This window comes from Eleutherodactylus coqui, chromosome 1 (genome assembly GCF_035609145.1).
Source record: "Eleutherodactylus coqui strain aEleCoq1 chromosome 1, aEleCoq1.hap1, whole genome shotgun sequence".
In the NCBI taxonomy this organism is placed as follows: domain Eukaryota; kingdom Metazoa; phylum Chordata; class Amphibia; order Anura; family Eleutherodactylidae; genus Eleutherodactylus; species Eleutherodactylus coqui.
Window position 1 is genome coordinate 194,863,424 of NC_089837.1, and position 16,508 is coordinate 194,879,931.

The following is a 16,508-nucleotide window of genomic DNA, read 5'->3' on the forward strand; positions in this document are numbered from 1 at the left end:
GCCACATCCAAGAATCAAAGGCGCTGCAGCCCCTTCATTCTGATGAGAGAGTGGGTATAAGCAATTGGATCCCCACCAGTCAATAAGGGATAGCCTAGCGCCATAGAATGAAGCCTGCTAGATCGCTCTTACTATTCATCTCTTGATGTTACCGGTGTCATGAATGCTCCAACCAGGAAAGGTAGAAAATAAGACACAATTTCCAATGAAGACAAAGGAATTCACACAAAGGCTATAGCACAAAAATGCAACATCATAACTACACAGTGAAGCAATTCCAACATGCGGTGTGGAAACTCACCGTATATCATCCAAACTGAGGCTATTTCTGCAATAAGTATATATAATTCATAATCAATATGTTAGAAATACTGCTTCCTCATGTATCACTAGGAGGAACTGCACAACGCTCTACCAGATACAAGAACTGGGGTCTTTCCTGTTATATGCACCCCAGAACTTTTAACTTTCAAGTTGACCATGCCGGTTTCTACAAAAGTGTGAAGGTCCAGCTTGATCACCTCTGAAAGTGGAGGCCATTGCTAGATACTAAGCACCTCTTCAGTGCTGCATGCCAAGTTCAATGTTCGCAATGTTTATTCAATAGTTTTCCTTTAACTGGTTGAATTTAAAGGCATTGTATCACCAATTTTTTACTAATTAACACTAGATCAGAGAACATTTTCCATTCTCCTATTCTGTTTTTATTTTAGGATTATAGAATTTTTTATTCTATTGTCTGTACATGACTGCGGGGCAGCCATTTTGCCTCAGCTGCAGGTAACAGCATTTAGAAATAAGCTGCACGGCAGCTTCATGGACTGAAGACACAATGGATAGGAGAAGACCCATTGACTTATCGCAATGTTGTGGGTATGCTCTACAAACAGGTCATTGTGTAGGGAGTGGTTGGGGGTGGAGGGGGGCTGTGGCATAACCAATTGTGATATATATACCTGTCTGGTGATCCGTTCCCCCTTGCTGTGAGGAAAGAATGGTTATTGCTGTAGAAACTATTTTGCATTGATTAACCCCTTGTTGCGAGTAGACTACACCAGTGCTGTGCACAACATTAATTCACCGTTTGAAATAAAAGTTTGTTGGAGTAAGTTGGCATACAGTGATAAGTCTCTCTACGCAAAACACCAAGTGCCTGCTTCCAGCCAGGTGATCGGCAGTATTATGTTAGCCCTCCAGCAGTAGCCCTCCTGCAGGAAATACTTGAGGAACAGTGGTTTCCCACCAGTCAGCCGGCCCCCTAGTGCCCACCTGTCCTGTTGCATTAAACATTCCTGAGGGTCCCTTTTACGTTCTCCACCATCAACCCAGGGGCCCTACACATGCTCAATCATTCATTGCAGGACACTTGGGACCCCTGATCTGTTGATTAGTGGGGGTGCCAGCAGTAGGCCCCCACAATCAGACAGTTATCTACTTAAGGCCCTTTTACACAGAATGACTATCGGTTAAAAAATTAAATGATAATGAGCAACAATCATTCAGTGTAAACGCAGCCACCGATCGAACGATAAATCGGTCATTTTATGCAGCCACAAAAATCATGGTCGGCTCGTTCACTGTTTGGTTTAAATACCGATCATTTAGTTGGTCTCGGACACATATACAGTGAATATGAACGACCTAACGATAGGCAATATATTAAAATGATCCAGAAATGTTATTTGTAAATAAACTAGTGTACATCACGTATTACATACATGTTCAAAATGAGTATTCCACAAGTAACTGGCAATCTACAACTTACCTGTTGAATTTTGAACTGCGTGTAGGAGACTCTGCACCTTCAAGCAGCTGCCTAAAATACTAGGAAAAAGCATTACAGAATTAAAAGGTTTAGCAAAAAAAAAAAACACATGATAGAAAACCGCATGAGTTAAGCTGGGCACACATCAGGTAAGAATCAGAGGACCCCTCCACAAATCTACTATGTATTGGGAAGGACTGTGTCCAAGGCTGGAAGCACACATGCCTTTTTATTGAGCCCTATCCCAATATGATGCCCCTTGCGATTGTCATGCCTCATGGATGGTGCACTCCTGCCAGGGGCAGTTAGGAGGCATTAGCAGTTGCAACTCACTTAATCAATTGCTGAAAATAGAGTAACACTTTGAATGAATCCAGCTCAAGTTTCATTCTCTTTTTATGTACTGACTGTATAACAGTAACTTCCAGGAGGTCAACCAAGGACAGAGACAGACCGAAAACCATTAGCGGAGAGGCACCTTACACTTTGCTGGCAGCTACATTATTTATACTTGTGCCTCCGACTGGTTGAGTACATCAACAGTACGCCAGCAGCTAATCTCAGCAGAACCCGACTCTGCATGCTGCACAGCTTAAGTATGAATGGTATTTTGAGCCTCAATGACCAGAACATTTATATCAAAAGTGTTCATTAGCCAGCTTTTTTTAATTATTTTTTTTTCCTTCGACAAATAGGGCTGTTTTTCTTTTACGAAGTGTTTTTTAAAATTAATATTAATGTTTCATTAGGTGAAAAAAAAAAAAATATTGTTCCCCTAAGCTAAAATAGTATAATATATCATATAATAAAATCATTATCAAAATAGATTATATGGGCTAGATTTTTCACCCCCATAGGCTATTCTTTATTGTCTGTGACATCATGTGACAGTTGTCACTATCAGGGTAGTGCTAGGTCTAGTTCAGTTACTTCTTTATTCCTGGCCACAGGAGTCTACAGCATTCGGACAGCTATTCCCATGTCCGCCATGTTAAGTGTGTTTTTTAACACACTATGCGACAACGCTCAGCCGTCCTAATGACTGCAGAAAACCTACGCTGCGACGAAATCCCTGAACTAAAACAAACGGAGCCGTTCACTTGAATTGTGAAACAATCACCTCTTTGGTCTCCGTTTTACAAGGTTCCCGTGATTCTTTTATATAGCTGAAACAAATCGGGAACCTTGTAAACTGGACACCGAAGCGGTGTCTGTATCACAATAGAAGTGAACAGCTCTGTTTTTTTCTACACGGGATTCCATCACAACGCTGTTTTCATCAGCTGTTATGGAACCACCGAGCGTAGTCACATAACGTGTATAATAACGCTGTGGAAGCGCTTCCTAAGAGAGAAATACTACTTTTTACAGCAGTCATTAAAGGAGCATCATTGTACTGATCAACCTTTAGACTAATGACGAAAGCAATTTTAACGGTACGGTACCTGATATCTGTGACAAATGCCATTACTTACCTCATCGCTGTGACAAAACATAGGCGTAAACACATTCTCAAGGAGGGAGAGGACATGTTCATAAGCCTCAAACAGGCATCTCATTGTTTGCAGCTTCACCACTTCATTGTAGGGGCCGTCTGCAACTAGAACAGGAGGATAAAGTTTACAATCTCATGAAGAAACAAAAAGAGGACCAAACTTAAAGATCTGACAGGGCAACCATTCAACATCCTATTAATTGACATTTTTGCATTACATCATTACATAGATTGAAAAGAAGAAAAAAAGACACCGGTCCAGCAAGTCCAACATCTTTTGATCCTTTAGGAACGCAAAAATGATCCAAGGCAGCATCAAGTGGTCAGTTTAGAAATTGTCCATAATGGATAAAACTTTAATTAACCACCACAACCAGCAGCAACATTGTGACCCCTAAGATGGCAGGGTCTTTGTCAAGCCACCATACAGCAGACGTTACATGCATTAAAGAAAAACACTTATCCAATAGAACACCAACAGTAACAAATCTCTGGTGTGTAATAAATACCTGGTGTGTATACTTCCTTCGGTGAGAGTGGAGGCAGAAATACAGCCCGTTGGCAACAACACAGTCTTCAGAATCAACCTGATGTATGGCCATAAGTTGCCACCCAACAGTTATAGTGCATGTAAGTTCCTAAACGTGCGGCGTCTATCCCGAGCACATCATTTGCTGGATTAACCCCTTAAGGACATGGCCTATTTTGTTTTTTTGCGTAGTGAACTATGTTTTTTATTGGTACCATTTTTGGGTACATATGAAGTATTGTAAAACTTTTATTTATTTATTTTTTGAGAGCAGGGAAAAAAAACAAAACACATTAATCCTGCCAGTGTTGTTTAATTTTTTTTACAGCGTCAATCATACAGCATAAATGACATTGCAGGGCAGTACGATTACCAAACATAATTTTTTTTTAGGTTTTTTAACTTTTTCACAATAAAACACCTTTTATTTGGAAATAATTATATTTGCACTGTTGCATTTAAAGCTGCATAACTGTTATTTCTCCATGGTCGGAGCTCTGTGAGAGCTTGTTTTTTGCGTCACAAGCTGTAGGTTTTATTTGTACCATTTTCGGGTGCATAAGTTGTTACGGACATGATGATACTACATGTGGGATTTTTCTTCAATTTTTATTTTTTTTCATACAAATAAGGGAAAATGAGAAAACATTTTTTTTTCTTCTTTTAAATACTATTTTTTTTTGTTTTCTTACACTGTTTATGTGCCTCAAGAGAACCTGAACTATAGCAACTGTGATCGCTATGGTAACGCATTGCAGGACTCCTGTACTGCAATGCCTTATAGCTTGTAATAGTGATCTTAGGCAATGGCAAAGCAGGACGCTTGTATCTGGTGTCCTGTCGCCATGGCAACCCGTCGGCCCTCCGCGATTGCATCGCAGGGGTCCGATGACGTCACAGAGGGAGGACGCTCCCTCTGTGAACCCTTACACACCGCGATCTACATAGATCGTTGCATATAAAGGGTTAACAGCAGGCGTCACTGTCCTTCTGCACCCCCGCTGTTGCAGACGGCTCCCGCTAACGGATAGTGCAGGCTCACTTTAGATACCGCGCCATCCAAATGATGTCATGTTGTGTTAAGTACTCCGATGCCATGACGTAACCTAACATCATGTGGCGTCAAGAGGTTAATTACAACAATCAATGCAATTCATTATTAGATAAACATCCAATCCTTTTTATAAGCGGTCATTGTTTCTGCTACTGCTAGCTCTTAGTGTAGGGCATTCCATAGTTTAAATACTCTAATTGTAAAGAATCCCTTCATATAGACACCAAAATCCCCTATCCTCCACACCTAATGAATGTCTCCATGTTCTTTGTACAGTCCTTGGGAAGAATAAATCAGGTGCCAATTCTTTGTACTGACCACACATACACTGAAGTGCCAAGAGTTGTATGGGAATGGAACTGATGATACATAAGACCCCATAAGCCCAGCAAAAGTGCAACAACTCGACATTGCATTGTTTTACAAGTGGACAGAAGACATCTGCAGGTATGTTGAGCCATACTGTCTGGATAGTCATTCACAGCTCCATGGTATTGGCCTCTCCACCACATTGGGCTTATGCAGGCCATACCACTCGTAGAACTCTACAGAATGCTCCTCAAAATAGTTTTAGAAAACTTTGGCTTGATAGCACAGGGCATTATCCTGCTGTAAAATGCCATCATTGTGGGGGTACATGAAGTACACGAACAGCTGTAAATGGTCACTAAGCAGTGAAAAGTAGCGAGTGCCAGTTAAGGACATGTTAAGGAGAACCGGTGGACCCAACCCATGCCATGAGAGCACACCAGTATGGAACAGTGATCAGCAAGCACAGTGCCTTGTTGACAACTGGGGTCCATGACTTCATTGTGGTGTCTGCATCACACAGACACCCTACCATATGAAGCAACTGCTACCGTGACTCACTGGATGAAGTCGAACAACTGAAATCAGCCAGACCGCAGGGCAGAAATGTGAATGGAGACCAACACAGTATACTTCTATAATTTCAGACCTGTTGTCATCTCTGTCCTTCTTGAATCGGTTAGGCCGCCTTCACACATAGCAAAAATGCAGTGGAATTTCCACTGCAGGAATCAGGCAGAAATTCTGTAGCATTTGCAGTACGAGCCACATGGAGGAGATTTCAAAAATCTCTTTTATATGAAAAATTTCTGCAACGAATCCAACAGCGTTTTCGAAAGATGCTGCGGATTCTAAATACATAGTATGTCTATTTATACTGGTCTTTCAATCCTGGAAATACAATCCACAGCATCTGCAAGTAAATCTGTGGTGTGGACTTGGCCACTGCGGATTAACAGTGTAATTGCTGCAGATTTTCCATTCCAGAATGCCTACAGCGATTACATGCTGTGTGAAAGCAGTCTTCGTGCATTCAGGCTTTCACCTCTTCTAGGAGCCTCTTCCTAATTTTTTTCTGCCCCTCCCCCTTGATCAGGAAGTGTATATAAGGAGGGCTGGGGTACAGTGTATTTAGAAAAGGCAGTCAGAACTACAGAAATACTGACTTTTACCCAGTTCTCACAGTACAGTATATGGCATGCTGGAAAGTTGGGACTGCTATCTGTGACATATAATAATGCTGCCCATTGGTCCAAACTTCCCTGCATGCCATATACTGTAATGTGTACAACTGGGTACAAGTAGAGTATTCATGTAGACATGACGGCACCCCTGTCCTCCATGCACCCGACCGCTGCAGGCTTCACTGTGGCTGCAGCGCAACCAATGCAGCATGTGGCAGAGTATGTTCCCTTCCTGTACAGAGTATACTGTGCAGGAAAGTCAGCAGTGATAGGTGGCACATATCAGCTACAATAGTAGCTGCAAAAAACTGCCATAGTTACCTCCTAGGAGAGCCGCTGTGCACTGGCAGCTAGACTAGGAGCAGCAACAGCTCACATCGGAACACCAAAAGTGCAGCAAGTCATCTAGGTCAGAAGAATGGCCTGAACCACAACTGGGGACCGTGACACTAGATGCTGTCGGTGCACATAGCGCTCTACTTCTATTGCTGTCTTGAAGCAACATCCCATCGCCTGATATTAGCCCTGCCCACGCGGAGCAGGGCTATTGATTTCATGATTTTAACTAAAATGGGGATAATAAGGCGCTATGATGGCAAATTAAGTCAATAGCCCATCCCTACCTCATGCACAAGATAACACTTGACAACTTATACAGGGGTGGGCGTTCCTAAGCCATCAACTGAGGTACTGCCACTTCATAATCAATTTACATATTGCTATCCCATGACTTTTGGCATGTTAATGTATATTCCCACATGCAAATAAAATCACCTCTGAGTCGCCTCCTTTCCAAATTGAACAAGTCAAAATTTTCTAGCCTTTCATTACAACATAGACCACCCATCCCATTTAATAATCCAGCTGCCCTCCTTTGAATCTTCTTCAGCTCTCCTATATCGTTTTAAAGATGTGGGGCCCAAAACTAAATCCCATAATTGAGATGTGGTCTTACAAGGGATTTATAGAAGACTAATATTGCATGGGGATCACAGGCTTTTACGTCTCTTTTTAGTTACCCCCAAATCTTACTTGCTTTTGCAGCTGCTGCTCTGCATTGAGTACTCTGCTTGATTGGGTTACAACTATCAATTCAGAAGATGAACAGGTTATTAGAGAACCACTATTACTTAATGGAAGCATCAAAAGTAAAACAGAACTTATGGGAGCGCTCCCCACACTTGACAGAAGATAATGGTTGCTGTTGTTTTGCTACAAGCCTATTACATTATGGCTAGAGGTCGCGCTGCAACAACTATACTTACTTCTTTGGATTTCATCCACGATAAATGGATCAAATCTGATTTTATCGATGCTTTCTTCCAAGCAGTAAGTCACATAGATCTTCTTCACTTCTTCATGAAGGGCGAGCATTTCATTATCCATCAGCTCTGGTCTTAAAATCTTGTCATTAAATTCCTCTACACAGAAAAAAAAACAAAACACATCAATCCTGCTATTTTCCTAAAACTGTGTTCATGATCATTTTTTTTCTGTGGTATGGCATGATTATGATAGTGCCAAAATTATATGTATATTTTTAAGGTTTTACCAATTTACCACAATAATAATAATTTACCTTGGTATCACTGCAAAGACCCACACTTTTTACATTTTTCCATCGACACCAATAAGAGGGCTTGTTTTTTGCATGACTAATTGTAGTTTTAATTGGGACCATTCTAAAAGGTATAAATGACCTTTTTGATCACTTTTATTGTGTTTTTGAAAGGTGAAATAAATAAAAACAGAATTTTTTTTTTTAATATGTAGATATACATGGTTTGCTGTGCACGATAAAAAAAATGTGTGCAATTTATCATACGGGTCATTTACAAAAAAAGAAAAAAGTGCACAAGAATTTTTTTTCCAGCTGTATGATTTTTGACCATTTTCATTTTTTTAACCTTGTATGTGGACTTGAGCCTGCAATCCTATTATCGCTCAGATAATACAGAAGTACTGTAGTGTACTGTCCCATTACTATGAAAATACCAGCCATGGCAGATCCATAGGCCACTGCTAGGCATTTAGTTGCATATACAAACCATTGGTCCTCCATGTCAAACCAATCTGATCAGCTTCTACAATGAAGCTCTAGGCTAGAAGTGGGAGATTCTATTGATCTCGTATATCTGGTTTCTCTAAAGCATCTGACACCGTGCCGCATAATAGGCTGATATATAAAATGAGACAGCTCGGATTGGGCGAAAATGTGTGTATCTGGGTGAACAACTGGCTCAGAGATAGAAAGCAGAGGGAGGTAATAAATGGGTCGCACTCTGCTTGGCCCTTCGCTAGTAGAGTGCCACAGGGCTCAGTATTAGGCCCCATTCTGTTTAATATATTTATCAACAACCTGATAAGAGGGGCTGCACAGTAAAATATCAATATTTGCAGATGACACAAAATTATACAATATAATCAATGCAACGGAGGACAATGTGCGGCTACAAATGGACCTAGATAAGCTGGGGGCTTGGGCAGAAAAATGGCAAATGAAGTTCAATGTTGATAAATGTAAGGTTATGCACATGGGCAGGAGAAACGGATGTCACCAATATACACTAAATGGGGTACTGCTAGGGAAAAGTCATATGGAAAAAGACCTGGGGGTACTAGTGGATTGTAGACTAAACTGGAGTAACCAATGCCAGTCAGCTGCTGCAAAGCTAATAGTCTTGGGGTGCATTAAAAGAGGTATAGGAGCGAAGGACGAGAACATTATTCTTCCACTATATAAGGCACTTGTCAGGCCCCACATGGAATACTGTGCACAGTTCTGGACACCGGTGCTCAGGAAAGATGCTGCAGTACTTGAGGGGGTTCAAAGAAGGGCAACTAAATTAATAAACAGAATGAGAGGACTGGAATACCCACAGAGGCTATCAAAATTGGGATTCTTCACCCTGGAAAGAAAATGGTTAAGGGGCGACCAAATAGCCATGTATATACATTAGGGGACAATACAAGGATCTTTCCTATGCTCTGTTTATTCCCAGGACTGCGTCGGTAACAAGAGGGCATTCGCTACGTCTAGAAGAAAGCAGGTTTCATCACCAACACAGAAGGGGGTTCTTTACTGTAAGAGCAGTGAGACTGTGGAACTTGCTGCCTGAGGACGTGGCGATGGCAAAATCCATAGAGGAGTTTAAGAGGGGACTAGATGTCTTTTAAGAGCGCTATGATATTACAGGATATAGATATTAAGTGACCAGCAGAGTTATTGATCCGGGTATTGGAGTCAGGAACTCACGTTGATCAAGGAATTATTCTGGCTGCTATTATGGAGTCGGGAAGGGGGTGGGGGTTGGAGGTGGAAACAGGCTGAACTAGATGGACAGTGTCTTTAATCAGCTAAACATACTACGTTACTATGATTGGATGGCGGAGAGATGATGTTCTGTTACGTGCTTACAGGCTGCGATCAACATTGTTCATGGCAAGCAAGAGGTTAAGGGTGGATATTAGAAATATACATGATTCCTGGCTGCTAGTTACAGCTGGTTCCTGCTATGGAGAGCTCGCACTAGCACCATCTACATGGACATTCACGCTAACTGCTTCCCTCCCATAATGTAGATTTATATTATATGGTGGTGGGTGGAAAGGGTTTAATGATGTTCGGTTTTAGGCTAAGCACACCATCAATGCAATCCTTGTAAACAAACTGGGAGAGACAGTGAGGAGCTAAATTTTTTATTTTTTTAATATCAGGCCCCACAAGAAGATAATCACCAGTTTGTAAGAGATCACAAAAAAATGGATTATACCTACCTGATAATCAGGTTTCCAGGAGTCTCCACGACAGCACCAATTGAGATTGCCTCCTCCTGATAGGACAGGAAGACACTGAGAGGTTAAAAGCTCCCCCCCTTCCCCACTTTCCTCAGTGGATTCTAACGAATTGCCGGGGTAGGAGCTCAACTTAAATTTCTTCCCTTAACCGGGGTTTTTTTGTTGATTATAAAATTATATTATATATTTATTTATTTATTTTTTATATTATATTCTATAGTTTCTTTCTATCCATTTAGGGGGGGAAGGTACGGGTGCTGTCGTGGAGACTCCTGGAAACCTGATTATCAGGTAGGTATAATCCATTTTTTCCCCCAGTCGTCTCCACGACAGCACCAATTGAGACGTACCAACTAAAGTTTATTAGGGTGGGATTGCTGCCGAGAGGACTTTGCGGCCGAAGGCCATGTCCTCGTCCTGCTGCACTTTTACCCTATAGTGTTTAATGAACGTGTGGGTTTTTTTCCAGACTGCGGCCTTGCATATCTGCTCGACCGAAGCTGAGCTATGTTCGGCCCATGAGGATGCTACTGCCCTTGTAGAATGGACTTTAAGAGCTAAGGGGATTTCCTTCCCGAGGGCCTTATAGGACTCTAGGATGGCCAGGCGGATCCACCTGGCTATGGAGCTTTTTGCTGCTTTGCTCCCTTTATTTGGGCCACTGAACTGGATGAACAGGTTGTCGTCCCGTCTCCAGTGGCTTGTCGCATCTATGTAGCCTAGGACTGCTCTACTGACGTCCAGGCAGCTTAGGGTTTTTTCTTCTTCGTTTTTAGGTTTGCTAAAAAATGAGGGAATTATTACGTCCTGGGACCTATGAAAATGTGATACCCCCTTTGGCATGAAGGCAGGGTCCGTTTTAAATACTAATTTGGAGTCCGAGATTTTTAGAAATGGGTGGCGAATGGACAAAGCCTGCAGCTCGCTAACCCTCCTCACAGACGTGATGGCTACTAGAAAAACGGTCTTGATCGTAAGCATTTTTATCGGTAGTGCTTCGATCGGCTCGAATGGTTCTGCTGACATGGCCCTTAGAACCCAATTAAGGTTCCAGTCTGGAACAAGTTTTATGGGTCTAGGTCGTAATCTAGCTGCTGCTGTCAGGAACCTGTTGACCCATCTATTGTCCGCGAACTTTGTGTCGCATATGGCGCTAAGGGCTGCGACCTGGACCTTCAGGGTACTTGGAGAGAGGCCCATCTCTAGGCCCTCCTGCAAGAATTCTAAGATCAAAGGGATGCTCGGGATAGAATCCCCGGAATCCCTTCCCTGTCTCCAAGAGGAGAACCTTCTCCAAACCTTCTGGTAGATAAGGTGGGTCGTCTTTTTTCTGCTGGACATTAACGTTTCTACCACTCTTTGTGAGAATCCCTTCCCCCTTAGTGAGGATTCCTCAAGAGCCATGCTGTTAAGTGGAGTCTGTCTAAGCCCGGGTGGTTCAGTGGCCCCTATGATAGCAGATCTGTCCAGGTCGGAAAGGTGACTGGGTCCTGGACACTCAATGTTGTCAGAAGACCGAACCAACTTCTCTTGGGCCAGAAGGGGGTCACCAGGATTAGCGTGCATACCTGGGTTCTGAAATGTTGTAAGACCCTGGGGATCAGCGGTATCGGAGGAAACGCGTACGCCAGTCCTGGCCTAGGGCGTCTATTGCTGTAGGACGATCTCCTGGCCGGAGGGAGAAGAAATTGCCTACTTTGGCGTTCTCCCTGGTTGCAAATAGGTCCAATTGTGGGGACCCCCACCGGTTGGTCAGGATTCTGAATGCCTCCAGGGAGAGAGACCATTCTCCTGGGTCTATCTGCCTCCTGCTGAGGAAGTCCGCTTTTTGGTTTAGCGTCCCTTTCAAGTGTGTTGCCGTGATCGAAAGGATCCGGCCCTCTGCCCAGTGGAAGATTTTCTGCGAGATGTTTTGCAGGGCAGGAGACCTTGTGCCCCCCTGGTGCCGAATATGGGCGACCGTGGTGGTATTGTCCGACAGTATCTTTATATGCTGGTTCCGTAGCGAGCTTCCTAACTGCTGTAGGACCCACCATACGGCCTGTAGCTCTCTGTAATTGGAGGATTGTTCTTTTATCCTTTGGGACCACGGGCCCTGAAAGAACTCGTTCCCCACATGCGCTCCCCATCCCCAGGCGCTTGCGTCCGTTGTGATGTGCGTGGCTGGGTTTTGTAGCCAATGGACCCCTTCCTGCAGGTTCGCTGGGGATGTCCACCAATGCAGGGATGTGTTCACTGTGTTTGGGATATACATTTTTGTCCCTAGCAAGGACTGCTTTTTGTCCCATGTGGATAGGACGGAGGCCTGTAGAGCTCTGGTGTGAGCCTGGGCCCATGCTACTCCGGGAATGCAGGATGTTAGGCTTCCCAGGAGAGACATGGCTTCCCGAATTGTGCATGATCGTTTCTGTAGGAAGGATCTGACCAGCCTTTGGATTTTTTGTATTTTTTCCTCAGGCAGGCAGGAGCATTGTAATTCTGAGTTGAGCGTTATGCCCAAAACGTCTTCTTCCTGTCGGGGTCTAAGCTGGATTTTTCCCAGTTTATGATCCATCCTAGAGACTGGAAGAGTTCTAGCACTATCTCTAGGTGCTTCGTTAGTAGTTCCCTGGACTCTGCTATTATTAAAATATCGTCCAGGTAGGGTATTAGGATCGACTTTTTCCTCAGGTAGGCAGCTACCTCTGCCATAATTTTGGTAAAAATTCTGGGTGCTGAGGAGATCCCGAAAGGCAGGCATCTGAATTGGTGTTGCTCTATTCCTTTGCCCATATCCACTGCGAACTTTAGGTACCTTTGGGACCCCTCGTGGATCGGTACGTGGAAATAAGCGTCCTTCAGATCGATGGATGCCATGTAGGCCCCTTTGGGAATCAACTTTATCGTTGAAGAGATGGACTCCATTTTGAATTTTCTGTACTTGACACAGGTGTTCAAGGGCTTCAGATTCACTATCATCCGCTGTTTCCCGCAGGGTTTTCTTACTAGGAAGAGCCTGGAATAATGGCCCTGAGTTTCCTCGTTTTGCGGTATGGGGGATATTGCGTTTAGATGTTGCAGGTCCCGAACGCTCTGCCTTAGTAAGTGTAACTGTTGCCCTGAGCCTCCAGTGATAATGAATTTCCTTCTGGGGAGGGACACCAGTTCTATCCGGTATCCCTGCTGTAGGATCTTTGGGATCCATGGGCCTTCGCCAATTGCGGCCCATTGGTCCACAAAGTTCCCCAGCCGTGCCCCTACGGAGATGGCGTCAGGGTCTCTGCTTGGGCTCCCCCTGGTGGGGATTAAAGAGGATATTTCTCCCTCTGCCCCCCTTGGGGTAACTCCAGCGGCCTGTCTTGCCCTTGCCTCGGTAGGCCTCGGGCTGTTGCCCTGGGGTTCGGAAGAAGGTCTTCCCTCTCTGAGGCTTTTCTTCCGGGAATCCCTTCTTTTTGTCGGCCGCCTTCTCCAGGATTTTGTCTAGGTCTGGTCCGAACAAAAACTGACCGTAGAACGGGAGGGCGCATAGTTTATTTTTTGAGGCTAAGTCGCCTGACCATGATTTCAGCCATAGTACTCTACTGGCTGAGTTAGATCGGGCTGTAGCTTTTGCCGAGAGTTTAACCGTTTCGGCCGCGGCATCCGCTAGGAAATTTGTTGCCATACGCAGGATAGGTAGGGAATTTAGGATCTGTTCCCTTGGCGTTTTATTGGTTAAGTGTAGCTCCAGCTGTTCGAGCCATACCCCCAGAGTGCGCGCCACACAAGTGGCTGCGATCCCTGGCCTAAGTATGTTTGCTGCTGCCTCCCATGATTTTTTTAGAAGGCCTTCGGCTTTGCGATCCATGGGATCTTTTAACTGTGCGGCGTCCTCAAAGGGCAGGATCGTCCTCCTGGCTACTTTGGCCACTGGGACGTCTACCTTGGGTATTTCTTCCCAGCTTGCGCAAACTTCCTCCTCGAATGGGTACCTTCTTTTTACCCCTCTAGCGGAGAAGGAACCTGCGTCTGGTTTCTTCCACTCCTTTTGGATAATTTTTAATGATGTTTTTGTGGACAGGGAAGGTATGTTTACGCCTCTCCCCTAGTCCCCCGAATATCTCATCTTGCAGGGTGCGTGGTTCTCTGGGCTCTTCCATTTTTAATGTAGCCCTGACTGACTTAATCAATTCCGTTAAGTCGTCTTGATGAAATAAGTATCTTTTGTGGCCCTCATCATCTGAGGACTCCTCGGCCGCCTGTTCCTCTTGCTCCGACCAGATAGAACTCTCGGAGTCGGAAGGCTCGTCGGGAACATACGCCTTTTTCTGGCGTTTGTCTGGCGGCGCCAGCTGTGACGTTAGGGCTGATTGAACCTCCTCCTTCACCAGCTTCCTAACGTCATCCATGAATCCCCCCGATTCCTCTTTGACTAGCCTAGCTACGCATGCCTTGCATAGAGGCCTCTGGTACGTAGCTGGCAGTCTCGTCCCACACTCCACACATTTTTTGGGTTTTGTTCTGGGGGAGTTGTCTTTTTTATCCCCCTGACAAAAAAGGGAAAGTATTTTTTGCGGGTAAATATGCAATTTTTCCATATACAATACATTGGATTTTGCGTTTTTGCCGCACTGGCTACTTACGGCCGCTGAGGCTGAGGTTTCAGCTATCTCTGGGGCTGGAGCACTCATTACTGTACCGGTGCTGCAGACACCCTGCGACCTGTAGTGCTGGTCCACCTTCTGGCTTCTCTCAGGTTCCTTATTTTGAATTTTCGCGCTCTTGCGCTAAGCCCCGCCCCCTCCGTGCGGCTCCTGATGCGAGCGTGATGACGTCACCACGCTGGACACGTGACGCCCCGCGAAAGGGCTTCCTGGAGCGCCGTGCTGTGACTATACGAGGAGGAGGAGGGGGACTGAGGCTCCCGCTTTGTACCCCCCATGGCCCGCTGCGGGAGGAACCTGGCCCGGGGGTTACCACCCCATGTGGCGTCCCGGGAGTCGTCTGGCTGGGAAGGGAGGACAGGCTGACCCACTGCCCTCTGATCCGCCCGTGAGTATGCTTTGGCTGGCTTCTCCACCAGCCCCTCTCAGAGATCCTGCCTCCTGGCAGGACAGGAAGACACTGAGGAAAGTGGGGAAGGGGGGGGGGGCTTTTAACCTCTCAGTGTGTTCCTGTCCTATCAGTAGGAGGCACTCTCAATTGGTGCTGTCGTGGAGACGACTGGGAGAAAATGATATTTTAAAGTTAATTTGTGTGTTGACAGATATATTAGGGTGCTTTCTCACCTGCGCCAGGGATTCCACTTTTCAGCTGCATTCGGGGAGCAGGAAGACAAAACCCCCATCTCCATCTATGGACGGAACCAAACAGTGCCAGGCAGACCCCACTGACTATAATGGGGTCCAACCTGCTTTCCGCCCAGCTGTCCGGTTTTCAGTAAAGACAAAAGGATGCACCCGCAGTACCACACAGATACCCACTCTAGGCAGGGCAGATGAATACACAAAGCCAAGTCAGGGATCTAAAACAAAGTCCCCGCAGACAGTCCAAGGGAAAAATACTTTGCAGCATAGATTGGTGCAAAACAGTAAAGACTCTTTATTCTCCATAACGTGATGACAAGCTACGTTTTGACCTCCACGGTCTTTTTTAAGCTTGAAAAAGGCCGTGGAGGGCGAAACGTAGCTTGTCATCTCGTTATGGGAGGATAAAGCGTCTCTTGCTGTTTTGCACCAATCTATGCTGCCAAGTAGTTATTTTTCCTTCAGCCTTCCGATTTTGGGACAGAAGAAAAAACCCCTGAATGCAGTGTTCTCTCTTCCAGTATTTGCAGTTGAATCTGGAATGGAACCTCCACACGGTGGTTGCGACATAGATGTGAAACCGGCGTTAAACATTCAGAATTTAACATTTCTAGCTTATCAGCCTAAATGGAGACATCTTGCTAACAAGGCCTTTACAAGGCGCCTCAATGACTTACCCACTGTCAAACAAAACTGTAAGACATGTACAGCTCCCTCTTGTTTCAGAAAATTCATGAAACGGAAAAGAAGGTCCTGCTCTGCTCTGATCTCCTTCAGTTCCAGTTTCAGAACCTTGAAGACAAAACAAATACACTAAAACATTAGAAAGCTTGTCCCAAAACACATTATGGAGATAATGGAGAAGCAAAGCAAAGAACTACAATCTTAAAGGGAGGATGAAATAAATCAGCAAAGGTATTTAAATCACTGAAAAAATGGATTTGTATTTTTCATTTTGAAGCTGTTCTTCATTTTTTCCTCCTAATGCTAATGTCCAGAACAGAACAGCAAAGTTTAAAGCCCATTTAGACGCAACGATTATCGCTCAAAATTCGCTCAAAAGCCGTCTTTTGAGCGATAATCGTTGTGTGTTTCTGCACACACATGGTG

At 44.6% G+C, this 16,508-nt stretch overlaps 1 protein-coding gene across 2 annotated transcripts in view; it reads right to left on the bottom strand.

Moving 5' to 3' along the window:
* The window catches only part of SNX14 (sorting nexin 14), a 67,506-nt gene that overhangs the window by 33,286 nt on the left and 17,712 nt on the right, over window positions 1-16,508 (bottom strand). The window contains exons 12-16 of one of the 2 annotated variants that reach the window (XM_066605179.1): window positions 16,076-16,190; window positions 7,602-7,757; window positions 3,241-3,365; window positions 1,766-1,824; window positions 302-328 (exon numbers count right to left, since the gene is read on the bottom strand). In XM_066605179.1, the coding sequence (XP_066461276.1) occupies window positions 302-328; window positions 1,766-1,824; window positions 3,241-3,365; window positions 7,602-7,757; window positions 16,076-16,190 (482 nt within the window). The remainder of the gene's footprint in view (window positions 1-301; window positions 329-1,765; window positions 1,825-3,240; window positions 3,366-7,601; window positions 7,758-16,075; window positions 16,191-16,508) is intronic. The other variant, XM_066605185.1, reaches the window with a different exon arrangement.